We start from the raw sequence: 13,421 nt of genomic DNA, 5'->3' as shown, positions 1-13,421 counted from the left end.
GCATATCACAACGCAGAAAAGAAGACGAGGAATCCCTATCCAGTACCAAATTAGAGCATCAACAACTTCAAAACATCAAGAACTTTCCGATGAGCCGTTTACTCTCCCATGACCAGACAAAGGCAGATGTCACAGAGTATCTGGCATCAAAGACCATTGAATACAGTAATAACTCTCCAAACCTCATCATATCCTCTGCTGCAGGACACTCAAATAGAGAAGAAGCAGACACCTTGCTGATTCATCATGCAGTTTTGGCATCACATCGCAACCCCTCTGATGCAAAGCTGATGTTCTTCTCTCCTGACACTGATGTTCTATTACTAGTCATAGCAAACTATAAGAGTCTGTTGAAAGATACTTGTATTTCAATGACATCTGGGATTCTGCAAGTGGAACAAATCTGGACAGCTCTAGGTGCAGATTGTTCAAAGTCTTTTCATGCATTCACAGGAGCAGACAACATCGGGCATTTTTCTGGAATAGGAAAGACCACTTGGTTCAACATCTACTTGAAAGCAGATGATTGTGTCCTCAATGCTCTACAATAGGAAAAATATATAAAATAAATAAAAAGAAAACACTAAAACAAAACACAAAATATAATAAAATAAAGATGTCCTCCAATGAGGGGGGTGGTGGTGGGGTAAAAAAAAACAACAACAAAAACATAACTTTAAGGCAGCTGATTGGCAGTAAAATATAAAACTAGGGCTGTCAATCGATTAAACAAATTAATCTAATTAAGTACATACTCTGTGATTAATTAATCTAAATTAATCGCATATATAATTTTTGCTGTGAAGGTATTTTAAATATTTAAATTCAAATGAATCATGGAATAATCAGCATTAGTGACATTAAAGTTCAAAAACTCTTTTATTATCATTTTCACTGTTCAAATAATGTCAATGTCAACACTTATTTCTTTGCATTGATGTGCGACTATAGAGTTGATGAACTCCGGTGATATGCAAATTCCTTGCTGCAGACATTGCAGAGGACTTTATTTTCAACACTTTATTTTTTATCAACACCATCAGGCCATTTTTTAAAAGTAAATGTTCCAATCAATGATCCAGGCAGCACTTTTTCTTCTCTCTCCTTCATTTTACAGTCTAATTTTTACTGACTAGAACGGAAGAACTAGTCAAAGGTCATACAGAATCGATTAATCTGCACTAATTTTTTTAATCAGTTATTTTTTCTCAAATTAATTAATCGAAATTAATCAGTTATTTTGACAGCCCTATATAAAACAAAAACCCTAATATGGGTCAATGATCATCTAAATGTATTTGACATGATTATTTGCCATTCAACATGACATTTTGACAGCTAGAAATTAAATTATAGGTAATCCTGGAGATGTGAGATTGAGAAATTAGTATTTGAAGGCGGCCATTTTGAAAATCCAAGATGGCCGCCATATTGACCTTTGAAAATTGTCAACCAAAAATTTTCTGATTCTTCATACTCTAAGGTTTCCAAAAATATATAGTTTTCCTAATCCCCCAAAAAATTGAACGAAATTACACAAGGAAACTGACTATATCAGCAGACATGTAGCTTAGTTTGCCTAATGCCTACCAAAACAATAGTAGGCCTAGCCTAGCCTATGTGATAACGGGCTGCTTGTCTGCAAGCTATCTGTCTGATTATTTTGGCTAAAAGTGACAAACTCAGTCTGGATTTATGAAGATTTTAATTTATTTCATAAACTTGATTATGATGATTGTTCGTTTGTTATACATCACAAACTCACCTTTTCTGACAACGTTGAGTCGTCTCACCCGACAACCGCGACAAACTCCTTCTAGGGCCGCTGCCTGTCGCGTGCAGTGCTGCAGCCACATAAACAGAGTTTGCCCTTCCCCTACTGACTTTCACTTTCGGTGCCCGAATGGAAGTGAGTGAGGCTTTGTGATTTTTTTTTTATCTAGGCCTACGTGAAATTCTGCATCCACTCTACGATTAATTAATTTATTTTTCTTTCCCCTAGGAAGGGCAACGTGAGTGGAGAAGGGCATATGCAGGGTTGCCAACTCTTACGCATCTGGCGTGACACTCACGCTTTCAGCACCAATCTCACGCTCTCACGCACACTCAAGATATGTCACGCCAAATCCATTCTTTTTTTTTGCAATCCGTTCATTTTTTGTTGATGACTAGACTAGACCACAGCATTGTTTCTAAATGACAGGGTACGAGTTTAAGGCATACATATGTCTAGACCAACAGCAGGTAGGTCTAATATCCGCCTACAACGTTCTCAGCGCAGTTTTCTCTGATTGTTGATTCGCTGACTGTTTAATCCGGTCCGCGACACCTTCACAGAACATGCTGCTATTTAGACATGAGGCAGACCGACATAAAGTGTGGCCGCCCATTCTTCTCTAGGAACTACTCGCGAAGTAGCCTCACAGGCATCACATGAAATATTTTTTTCTCATCTTTTATAAGGTATAGCCGCTATTTGCTGCGATAAACGGTTTGCGAGAAAATTAACTTTCAAGAAATAATCATATTAGGCTACTATAGCTCTGCGCTCATTTCAATTCATATAGGAGGACTATTTCACAAACTTTTCGATCCACACATGACAAACCGTAAACCAGAATAAACAGCAGACCTTACCGAACACAAAGGTGTAATGCAATCCCCTGTACAATAAGCCGTTCCAGAGTAATCCGGTTTTGAAATGGTAGCAAATTTCTATATGGTCTCCAATTTTGGGCTTTAAGTGTCTTTAACTGAGCTGTGCTTAAATACCTACATATGTGTAAATATTAAAATCAGAGGATATACAGCTCATGGCTAAGAGTTTGTCGATGTAGCCATAATGATTTGTTTTCACAAAATGCTAAGCATGCATGTATTTAAGTGTCTTAAAAAAGTGTGCTTATATTGGTCAATGCATAATTGCATAACAGGCAATAGAAAATAAATGTTAAATGTTACATATAGCCTAGACATAATATTAAAATCAGATGATGTAGGATAGTATAGAGTTAGATAAAGTTGGATGGCTCCAGAACTCACACCAGTGGATTAGGTCTTAAAGGAGCCACACCACTTTTATGACACTATAGCTGTTCTGTTGACCTTTAGATTTGTTGCTACTGGGCATGAAGGGCAGGCCAATTATGAGTTCTGTCCAACATTGATGGTAGGTTTAGAAGAAAAGTCACCACATTTTAATCATATTGCAATACCAATAACCGTGATCATTTTGGTCATTATTTTTCATCAAATGTTCATACTGTATCTCTAGTGGCTGGTAGACTTTGGAATCCACCAGCCACAATGGTAGGTGGAAAAAAATATTTTAGGCTATTTCCATCCCTGATACATACGTACACTCATACACACATTCATAAGTCTCAATCTGTCCATTTCTTTCCACAAAACTCGCCAGAAGTCATCATTTAAGGGGTTATTTTTCAATTTTTTTTACTGAGCTACTACCTTTTTCAGGTGGGCAGGGGGGCCCTTTTCATGTCTGTGCCCAGGGGCCCAGTGGCTCATAATCCTTCCATGCCACAGGGTTAAAACACTGGTCTTGTTTTCAAGTGCAATCAATAATTGTACATTTTGAAGAAACTTAAATCATGGATTATATTGTACATAGCAAAAAAGTCTGGGGACAGACATTTTTAAAATTAGGTTTAGGGAAAAATTTAACGCACACGCACTATGACTACAAAATCTCACTCCAGCCAAACACCCAAAGTTGGCAACCCTGATTTCATTCTAAAACTAAACAGACACACTTCAAACAAACAGATAGCTATTCCACATAATAGTTAAGTTAGTTACTGGAAAAGTTAACATTAACAGCTAACATCGCTAGCGTTAGCTCATTAGCTAATTAGCTGTTCTGTTGACCTTTAGATTTGTTGCTACTGGGCATGAAGGGCAGGCCAATTATGAGTTCTGTCCAACATTGATGGTAGGTTTACAAAAAAAAGTCAGCACATTTTAATCATATTGCAATAATACCAATAACCATCAAATGTTCATACTGTATTTCTAGTGGCTGGTAGACTTTGGAATCCACCAGCCACAATGGTAGGTGGAAAAAATATTTTAGGCTATTTCCATCCCTGATACATATGTACATATGTACACTCATACCAAGGTCGTAGTCATGATGTCAACATTGGGGGGGACCAAATCTGTGGTGGGGTCTGAGGGACCCCCAAACAGAATTTCAATACATTTCCTACCATGCAAAAATATTATTAAAAATCACAAACAAGTATCCCCCCCCCCCCCCCCCCGTGACTCCAATTGTGTTCAAAATGCATAGCCTACTTTAAAAGAAACAAACTAGAGTATCTTATGATAACCTCTATATTACACAGAATGTGGTTCTTTGACTTATTACTTACACCTGAAGATTTTTTTAAACTAAGGCTTAGACTCATCGGTATGGAGTCTAATACGATTTTGTCTTTTAATTTAGATTTTATTATGCTGGCGGCTAATCACACAATTTTAACGTAGTTTGAAAGGGACAGGATTCAGGAATAGGCTACTAAGACAGGCCCCTCTTCTGTCTGACTGACCTCATGTTACCCCTGTATGCATTATAGACTGGCCTCTGACAGAAATGACGTTTTGTGCCAACATGTAGAAACACTAGGCCTACTACAGCCTTTAATTGGTGAATGGAGGTGCAAATTCCTTTCTTTGGTTATTGTCCGCGATTCACATTAACTGTAGGCTATCACGTAAACGTCGCCACATTTGATCACGTTTTGCCTGCATGGATGCGCGATTGTGCGCATTTAAATATATGCAAGATGCAACAATCATTTCTAAGAGGCCTATACACGGTAATTTCTGGCATTACTACTAGCATATGAATGCATTATTTATGTTGAAAGACGTGAACGAAATGACACAGGCTTGCACAAATTCATCATTTAAAATAAAACGTTTCACTTTCGCTATATTGCGAGAATAGGCTACAATATGGAAAATGTTCCCTTTAAGTCTGATCGGCTCCAAACATGCATGGGAGTTCCTTAGCCTGTGCTACACCTTTCCAAGAAGTTTTGTGAACATTGTACCGGTAGCTTTTGCGATATTGTTGAAAGCCCTACCTAACCGCAGTAGGGTGCAGTAAATGGAAGCTTTTGATAGCGCACGCCACTAACGAAAAACGGGAAATCACCAGGACAAACCACTCAGGGTTGTAGGCTACTCTGGAACCATAGGTCACTAATTTGTGCGTTATTTACGTTTGATTACATTTCAGATACGTGTTGGTTTTTTGTAGGCCTAGTATAGCGCTTCATTCTTTTTCTATGTCCGAATATTGGGGGGGACATTTTGGTCATATTTGAATATTGGGGGGGACACGTCCCCCTCAATGTCTATGGTGACTACGGCCCTGACTCATACACATATTCATAAGTCTCAATCTGTCCATTTCTTTCCACAAAACTAGCCAGAAGTCATCATTTAAGGGGTTATTTTTCATTTTTTTATACTGAGCTACTACCTTTTTCAGGTGGGCATGTCTGTGATGTCTGTGCCCAGGGGCCCAGTGGCTCATAATCCTTCCATGCCACGGGGTTAAAACACTGGTCTTGTTTTCAACTGCAATCAATAATTTAATTGTACATTTTGAAGAAACTTTTCCTTTCTATTAGGTTTAAAAAAAAAAAAGAAAAAAAAAAAAACATAAATCAGGGATTATACTGTACATAGCAAAAAAGTCAGGGGACAGACATTTTTAACATTAGGTTTAGGGAAAAATTTAACGCACACGCACTATGACTTCACAAAATCTCACTCCAGCCAAACACCCAAAGTTGGCAACCCTGCATATGGGCAGTTGCCCGGGCAACCTGAGCAACCCCCCTGTGCACGTCCCTGTTTCCAACGGTACTATCCATGATATGTTTTGGATCACGGTCACGGGAGTGCATGCAAGGTTAGAATGCTAACTTTTGCTGAGTTTAGGAGAAATATACAGGCGCGAGTAGACACAATATAATGAAATTAACACCTAAATGTGTAAATCAGACTTTTTTGTTGTAGTAGTGTGATAGAATACATGCTAAGGTAACAAACTAGCTCAAAATCTCGAAATTGACCAGTGCATGAAAAAACGATGTTTTCACCTGCCGTGTCTCGCCTTAAGAAACAAGACGAGGACGGTCAGTGAAATGATCGAAAATCGCCCAGATGAAGTGGTCCTCTTTTTCCTGTGGACACACACTGTTACGATCATGGAGGTATTATATATAACTGGAGAGGGTGATTAAGTCCCGCCCTCCATACAAATGAATGGCGGAGGCTAGGCTAGTAAATCCGGCCAATTCATAATCAACGCCATATTGAACACTGGGGCTCGGGTCCAGCGCCAGTCGGCTCTGACCATGCGCCAAGTTCCAAAGATGGAAATGATGCATGGACCAACGTTGATTTTTATTGGACATTCTGTAAAAAGAGAGTTGTCCTCCAAATAGAGGGTGGCGATTATGCACATATCTTGCTTGGCAGGTAACAAGAAGAAGAAAAAGTTGCTCGGGAATGCATGTGGAGTCCGAGTGGAGTCTCCCGTTTGGCTGTAGCCGCCAGATAGGTACCCACCCACCAACATGTACGCGCAAGAGAGCTCGTGCCCAACACAGACTTTCGTGCACGGAGCTGGTTCCATATGCTCCATGCGGCGCCATACTTGAAAATGGCGTATGCTAACATGCCGAAGCTAATCTGCACGCTCTTGATCCCCTGGTAAATTACACCTGTCTTCTCAATCAGGAGAGATTCAGGGTCAATTGGTTTTGGGCCTGCTGGAGGAGCAGGGCTAAGGTTCTCCCCTTTCGTTTATAGTCACATGAACTGTGGCAGTAGGACAACCGTTTGCGTTTGATTGCTTTTGGATTTTACACCACTTTAAAGGAAAATAAAAACTTTAACATAAAAGCCAAAACAGCTTGGGCTGGTCCAGCTACACAGAGGAGTACCGGGCAGGGAGTGTCAGCAAGTATGGTAATAACACACACACACACACACTGGGCTCTTTGATTCTTTGCTCATTACCCACTCTCCTATTCACACACACAATAAATTAAAAAAGGGAGTGCCAGCATGCGCCAGGTATGCTGACCGCTCTCTGAGGCTCCTGCCAAGCTGACACACACACACACACACACATGCATTTACACACGGTTAGGACCTACTTCCAAGTTTGTGCACCCCACGTAGGGCTAGCGTGTAGGGTAGCAGTTAGGTCTTTCTGTGTTTGTTAGACAACAAAGAGCTTGGGCCAGGACTGCCTCATAATAACACACACACACACACACACACACACACACAAACTGGGCTCTTTGATTCTTTGCTCAATACACACTTTCCTTATAATGATAAGCTCACCTAATAAGATGTAAGATAGTATGACAAGCTGGTGCCTCATAATTAAGCTTCAGAATCTTGAATTGGGTTGATCAAGCAGAACGTCTCTCTCTCTCTCCCTCTCTCTCTCTCTCCCTCTCTCTCTCTCTCTCTCTCTCTCTCTCTACTCTTACTTTCTTTCTCTCTGTCTTTCCCTGTATATTCCTATAGATTCCTGAAGTCGTCTTGTGTCTGTATGTAACTCTCTCTCTCATGTCTCATGTCTTCTGAGTCCTGTCTAACTCCGATGCATCTTTTATCTGGGTGGGAAACACACACTCGCACACGCACACACACTAAGAGGAAATGATGTTGCATCATTTTGTTCCAGTTATTTGATGTACTTTGTATTATACTGCACCTTCTTTTCACTGAAAGATAATTTCTATGTGTGTGTGTGTGCTGTACTGAAACTTGTATTATAACACGCACAATGACCCCACAGATGATGTGGTCTTCTTTCTCTTGTGGACATATACATTCACACACACACACACACACACACACACACACACACACACTCACTTTTCTTCTTCTGGCGGTCACTGTTCATATTCTGTGAGTCAGACCTCACACACTCACCCATCATTTACCAATACACATGTATCTGACGTGTTAGATTAGAGGTTCCTGTAAAGTTCCTGTCACTCTCACCATCTTGACCTCCAGTTGTTTGGCCTTTCTGTGACGTACTTTGTTGCACCCTCATTTCACTGAGCGATAGTTTGTGGCCTCTGTGTGTGTGTGTGTGTGTGTGTGTGTGAGAGTGTTTGTTTGTGTGTCAGAGCAGTGTGGATGTGTTTGAAGGAAGTGATGGAAGATATTAAAAAAGAGCATTAGCACACACACCTACACACGCACACACACACACACTGTGTGTGTGTTAATGCATCACTATTTGTCATATCCTCCTTTAGATCGTCCCTCTACATTTTGCTATTCATAGATGCCAACTATGTCACTTTTAAGCAGCATACTGTGTGCTTGTGTAAGTTTCCCTTGGCTTCACTCATGAAGCACAGTGGTGACCATAAGAAGTAAATAGTGTGGGCTGTGACCAGCAGGCACAAGTGAAAGCACAGTGACTCAATGGGGTCATATCAGAATGCCTCTCATACTGTATGTCTAAACCGTGGGCATTGCAAGTAGGGTGTTATAATATCCCCACTGTTGCTGAAACAGCAACACACCTTTTGTCATGAAAATAGAAATATAGAGAGTTATTTATGATTAGGCCGGGATTATTTCACTTTCCTTTCCCAGAATCCCTCTACTTTAAAAGGGTTGGTACACATTCAGTTACACACTACACTATGTAGTAACTGTTTGAATAATATGCCTTTTCCACAAGAGAATGCAAAGTGTGATTGCTCAGGAGTTGTAGAGCATTACATATTGACACTGGATGAGGCAGCCACCCAACGTTGAGGGAGGTGAGCCACTGGATAAGGTGGTGTTTGAGGGAAGAAGTTGGCAGGAGACGGCAATTCAATACAAAAATATGAATTTATTGTTCATTCACAGGCAGATCCAGGAAGCACAATTGGAGTTTTTCAGTACACTCTAGGCAGCTCTTTTCAGAGCTAAACAAACTCATTTCTTCCAGGCAAGGTCCAAACAAAGCGACCTTGCGAAACTCTCTTCTTTCCTCACAGCAAGCAAGGGGTTACATTTTTAAACTTCAAATAACATTATACATTACATTACATTAGACTCTATGACTTCCCTGATTTCTAGACCTCCAGCTCTTCCACTTGTCTCCCATGTTTCCACAAGCTTTGAATTCAAATGTTTTTCTCAGCTAATGAGTAGAAAATGCATCGTTTTGTCACATACAGTAAGGACTCATACATACTCATACGCTCACATTGAACAGACCTTTTAATAACATTTTGAGTCTGTTAAGAGGCAATAAAGGCACCTTTAGTTGATGCCCCCAGACCTAACATTGTAGTTCACTGGGAGTACTGGCCATAAGCTGCAACTACTCCATTTCTGTAGCACCGAATTGTGGCCGTAAATGTTTCCTATCGACAGTACTCGGCGACGTCTAGCGATCAAGATCCATGTAAAAATCGCCTGGATTGCTCCACTATAATCTCCAGTAGTACAAAAGACGCACACAAGCCATAAACACATACACAGCAATAACATAATTAAAGGGGGAGAGCAGGTGAGTGTGTGGTTGCAGAGTCACTTTGTGTATTGCACAAGGCAGCTTTGACAGTTTGTAGCAAGTGAAGAGAAGAGGTCTCCTTTTTCACACTGGACATATAGACACACGGAATGTAACACACACATTGTAATCGTGGCAGTTGGCACAAATACCTATATTTCTCTTCTGTTGTTGTTGTTGTTTATTTGTTTTTGAAACATGACACAACAATATTTGTAGACCATTCAGGTAAATATTTACAGCAGTTTTAATATACAGACCAAATATAAATTCATATTTTGTTAACCTACTAATTTATAAACCATCAAAACTTACAAGTAGGAGAAATGGTGGAAAAATCGAACCCTTACTCTAAACATTTCCTTCAGATGTTTTTTCACGTCTTTGGAAAGTGAATAATTTGTTACCGGAATGTTGGTGTTTTTGGAACAAGCACGCTGATTGGCAAGATGTGCAGGCAGGTGCAGAAGTTCCTCAGGTGAATGTCAGCCCCAAGGTTCTTTCAGGTCTAATAGAAACGGTCATCCTAATCGGTTACCGGGCTCTCGATATTACAGCAAGAACTTTGATTGGCTGAAAAATAAAAAAAAATGCAACCTGACACTTAAATTCTGATTGGTTCCTGGTAGACATTGGGCACATGCTTATTGGCTGGGACGTCCAGGCTGTGGTAGATGGCTTCCTGGAGCGTGTCAGCGCGGAGGTTTTGGTAGACGTGGCTTCGGCGCTGGACCTCGGCGTAGATCGGGATGGAGGTTTCCGCGTCTGAGGGCGCCGCGCTCTCCACCGCAACCGAGGACTGCGTCGTGTTATCGCCAAGGACCGAGTTCATCGTCTCATAATCACTCTGTGTTGTGTGTTAATCACAAACAAAACAATCAAGAATAAAAAGATTGAAGCTCTCTAATTGGAATTAAATAAAATTTGCAAAGTCTTGAGTCTAAATTAAAACTAATTTAATAACTAGGCAAAAATCGATTACCTAATTTAACACCTTTAAAACACTGATGAGTTAGCTTAATACTCCCACATGCCACACGGCAGCTTTATTTTACACACAAGAACTGTTTTTGTTGACAGACTTTGCATTCTACTCGGCATTTAAGATACGGTCCCAGAGACGACACACGACAACTTAAATCATCTCTACAATGTTTACGTGTTAATAAATCTGAAACAGATTGACAAATATGATAAGATACAAAAAATAGCACCAGAATAAAAGAACACACTCACTGTTTGGCTGCTCCGCGGTCTCACCCGGTAGCTCAGTGAGATGGAGGCTGAGGAGCAAGAAGCGCATTTCATTTATTTGTGTGTGTGTGTGTGTGGGAGTGTGAGAGAGAGAGAGAGAAAGAGAGAGAAAAAGAGAGTTTTTTGTGTGTATGAGTATGTGCCTGGAAGCAACGCACAATATATACATACATCTGTGTGTGTGTGTGTGTGTGTGTGTGTGTGTGTGTGTGTGTGTGTGTGTGTGTGTGTTTGTACAGTATAGGTACACTTTATGAGATGTGTAAACACATGGGGACTGAGTGTGTGTGTGTGTGTGTGTGTTTGTACAGTATAGGTACACTTTATAAGATGTGTAAACACATGGGGACTGAGTGTGGGGACTTACCGATGTTGTGCTCATCATGCTCAGTGCTGCAGTGCAGTTTGAAGAGGAGGAGGAGGCTGAACACACACACTATGAGTAGCGCGCACACACACACCAGAATAGGGAGGCTGAACCAGGACTCTGGAGGACAAGAGGACAACATTAAACAAGACAAACATCAGCCAACATGTGTGTGTGTGTGTTTGTGTGTGTGTGTGTGTTTGTGTGTGTGTGTGTGTGTGTGTGCGTGTGTGTGTGTGTGTGTGTGTGTGTGTGTGTGTGTGTGTGTTTGTGTGTGTGTGGGGTGTGTGTGTGTGTGTTTGCATGGTGCAGAGAAGTAGAGAAATCTATGAGTGCTTTTGTCTGTGTGTTCTCGGTGTGCTACTTTTGTCCAATGTCCTCAGTCATCAGATTTAAACAACTGTACAAGCACAAAAAAAAGTTAATTAAAGAAAAAATCTTTTCACATAGATCTCCACTTCTCGAGGTCATTGAGTACTATCAGTACTCGCTGGATTTCTCCATTAACAGTGTTTGTGTGTGTGTGTGTGTGTGTTTGTGTGTGGTGTGTGTGTGTGTGTGTTCTATCGAGTGTGTTCTCACCAAACTGGTGGTTTGCTCCATCTACTCCTACTGAATGGTGGTTGGTCAGGTTTGCTCCATCTACTCCTACTGAATGGTGGTTGGTCAGGGTGGTGACGTTCATTTCAGCTGTCTGGTCTAGAGTCTGCCAGATGCTTGTCTGGCCCACAAGGTCTAAGAATAACAACACACTATTAATACACCACTGGAACAACATGAGGAGTTTGTGTGTGTGTGTGTGTGTGTGTGTGTGTGTGTGTGTGTGTGTGTGTGTGTGTGTGTGTGTGTGTGTGTGTCTGTTTGTGTGTGTGTGTGTCTGTTTGTGTGTGTGTGTGTATGTCAGAACTACACACTTGGTCAGTATACACAATGGGCACATTTTGGAGAGGGAATGAGAATGTAGGCCTACGCACGCAAGAATCTGTAGGCTACTTGTGGTGAAAAACAGAAAGGATGCAGGCAGCAGATGAGTCATTTCCAAATAAAAGGAAACAAAAAGTAAATTTAGCAAAGGTGACAAAATTAATATAGGCTATTGTTAGGCGTGAAAGTAGGCCTACTAGGCTACTTTTAGCTGACCAATGCCGAATCTGAAATTGCGAATATTAACAAAGTAGCCTAACTCTTTGAATGTTGCATCCTGGTTAGAGACCAACTCGTAAAATGTTACTTTCCAAAATGACTAACGAGTTAAGTAATTTCATTACTGTTGCAGTGAATATGTGTGGGCATAGTAAGAGGGCTGTTTTTCCCCCAGGCTTAAGTGTGGGACACCTGGGTTCTTCATATGTATCTTGTTGGCTGCAGTTAAGTGAAGTTCAGTAAAAGTGCCTACACCGTTTTGTGTGTGTGTGTGTGTGTGTGTGTGTGTGTGTGTGTGTGTTAGATACCTTCTTTCTTAGCATTGCCATGTCTCTGACGAGTAGAATTTCTATCACCTCTCTGCAGTTTAGCATTACCTATTGGGGCTGAAGTAAGTGGTAAAACAAGGAATTACACACACACACACACACACACACACAGACACACACACAAACACACACACACACACACACACACACACACCCCACTACACAATCAAAATCACACACACACACACACTCCCCACTACACAATCAAAATCACACATTCACCTTTCTGTACCTCCAGTTGAAACCTACAGGTGGGATCAGGAAGTAGAGTGATATCTATGCCTGTCATATACTGTCCAGCATCCCCTGACTTCACTGCATCAAACGTCACTCTGACCTGTTGCCTGCTGGTGTCGTCGTACAAAGAGAGTCCCCCTACTCTGACCAAAGTGTTGTGTATGCTTGTGCGAATGAGGTCCGCTTCTGTGGAATCGATGACCTTGCTGAAGTATTTGGTGTTTGTCCTATAGCGTGGTGGGTAGGAGCAGCTGACCGTGAAGGGTCTGCCTTCGACTGGCTTCTCTGTCTGCACTCCAAAGACACCTGTCAACGGAAATAATATCATCAGGTCATAGAGTGTAATACTATAGCATCATAACTAGCCCTTTTCACAAGATGTCACCTCTGTCTAATCCAACTTCCTCTGGATTACAGAGGAAAGGCAGAAACAGGATGAGGTGTCATTAACATCAACGAGGCCGGACTCCTGGACACTGTGAAATGGGCTTAGTTTCCACTG

At 41.1% G+C, this 13,421-nt stretch overlaps 1 protein-coding gene across 2 annotated transcripts in view; it reads right to left on the bottom strand.

Annotated features, from left to right (window-relative positions):
- Positions 1–8,900: 8,900 nt before the first annotated feature.
- Positions 8,901–13,421, bottom strand: part of LOC143099190 (uncharacterized) — a 7,243-nt gene continuing 2,722 nt past the window's right edge. The window contains exons 2-7 of one of the 2 annotated variants that reach the window (XM_076262256.1): positions 12,905–13,225; positions 12,662–12,739; positions 11,793–11,945; positions 11,211–11,330; positions 10,826–10,872; positions 8,901–10,436 (exon numbers count right to left, since the gene is read on the bottom strand). In XM_076262256.1, coding sequence (XP_076118371.1) covers positions 10,194–10,436; positions 10,826–10,872; positions 11,211–11,330; positions 11,793–11,945; positions 12,662–12,739; positions 12,905–13,225 — 962 coding nt within the window. In that variant the 3' untranslated portion in view covers positions 8,901–10,193. The remainder of the gene's footprint in view (positions 10,437–10,825; positions 10,873–11,210; positions 11,331–11,792; positions 11,946–12,661; positions 12,740–12,904; positions 13,226–13,421) is intronic. The other variant, XM_076262257.1, reaches the window with a different exon arrangement.

This window comes from Alosa pseudoharengus, unplaced genomic scaffold (assembly GCF_046254945.1).
Source record: "Alosa pseudoharengus isolate Yale_2024_CS ecotype anadromous, Long Island Sound unplaced genomic scaffold, YU_APseudo_1.1 YU_APseudo_1.1_scf_25, whole genome shotgun sequence".
Classification (NCBI taxonomy): Eukaryota; Metazoa; Chordata; class Actinopteri; order Clupeiformes; family Clupeidae; genus Alosa; species Alosa pseudoharengus.
Note: the sequence above shows the minus strand (reverse complement) of the source record. Positions and strands in the feature narration are given on the sequence as shown.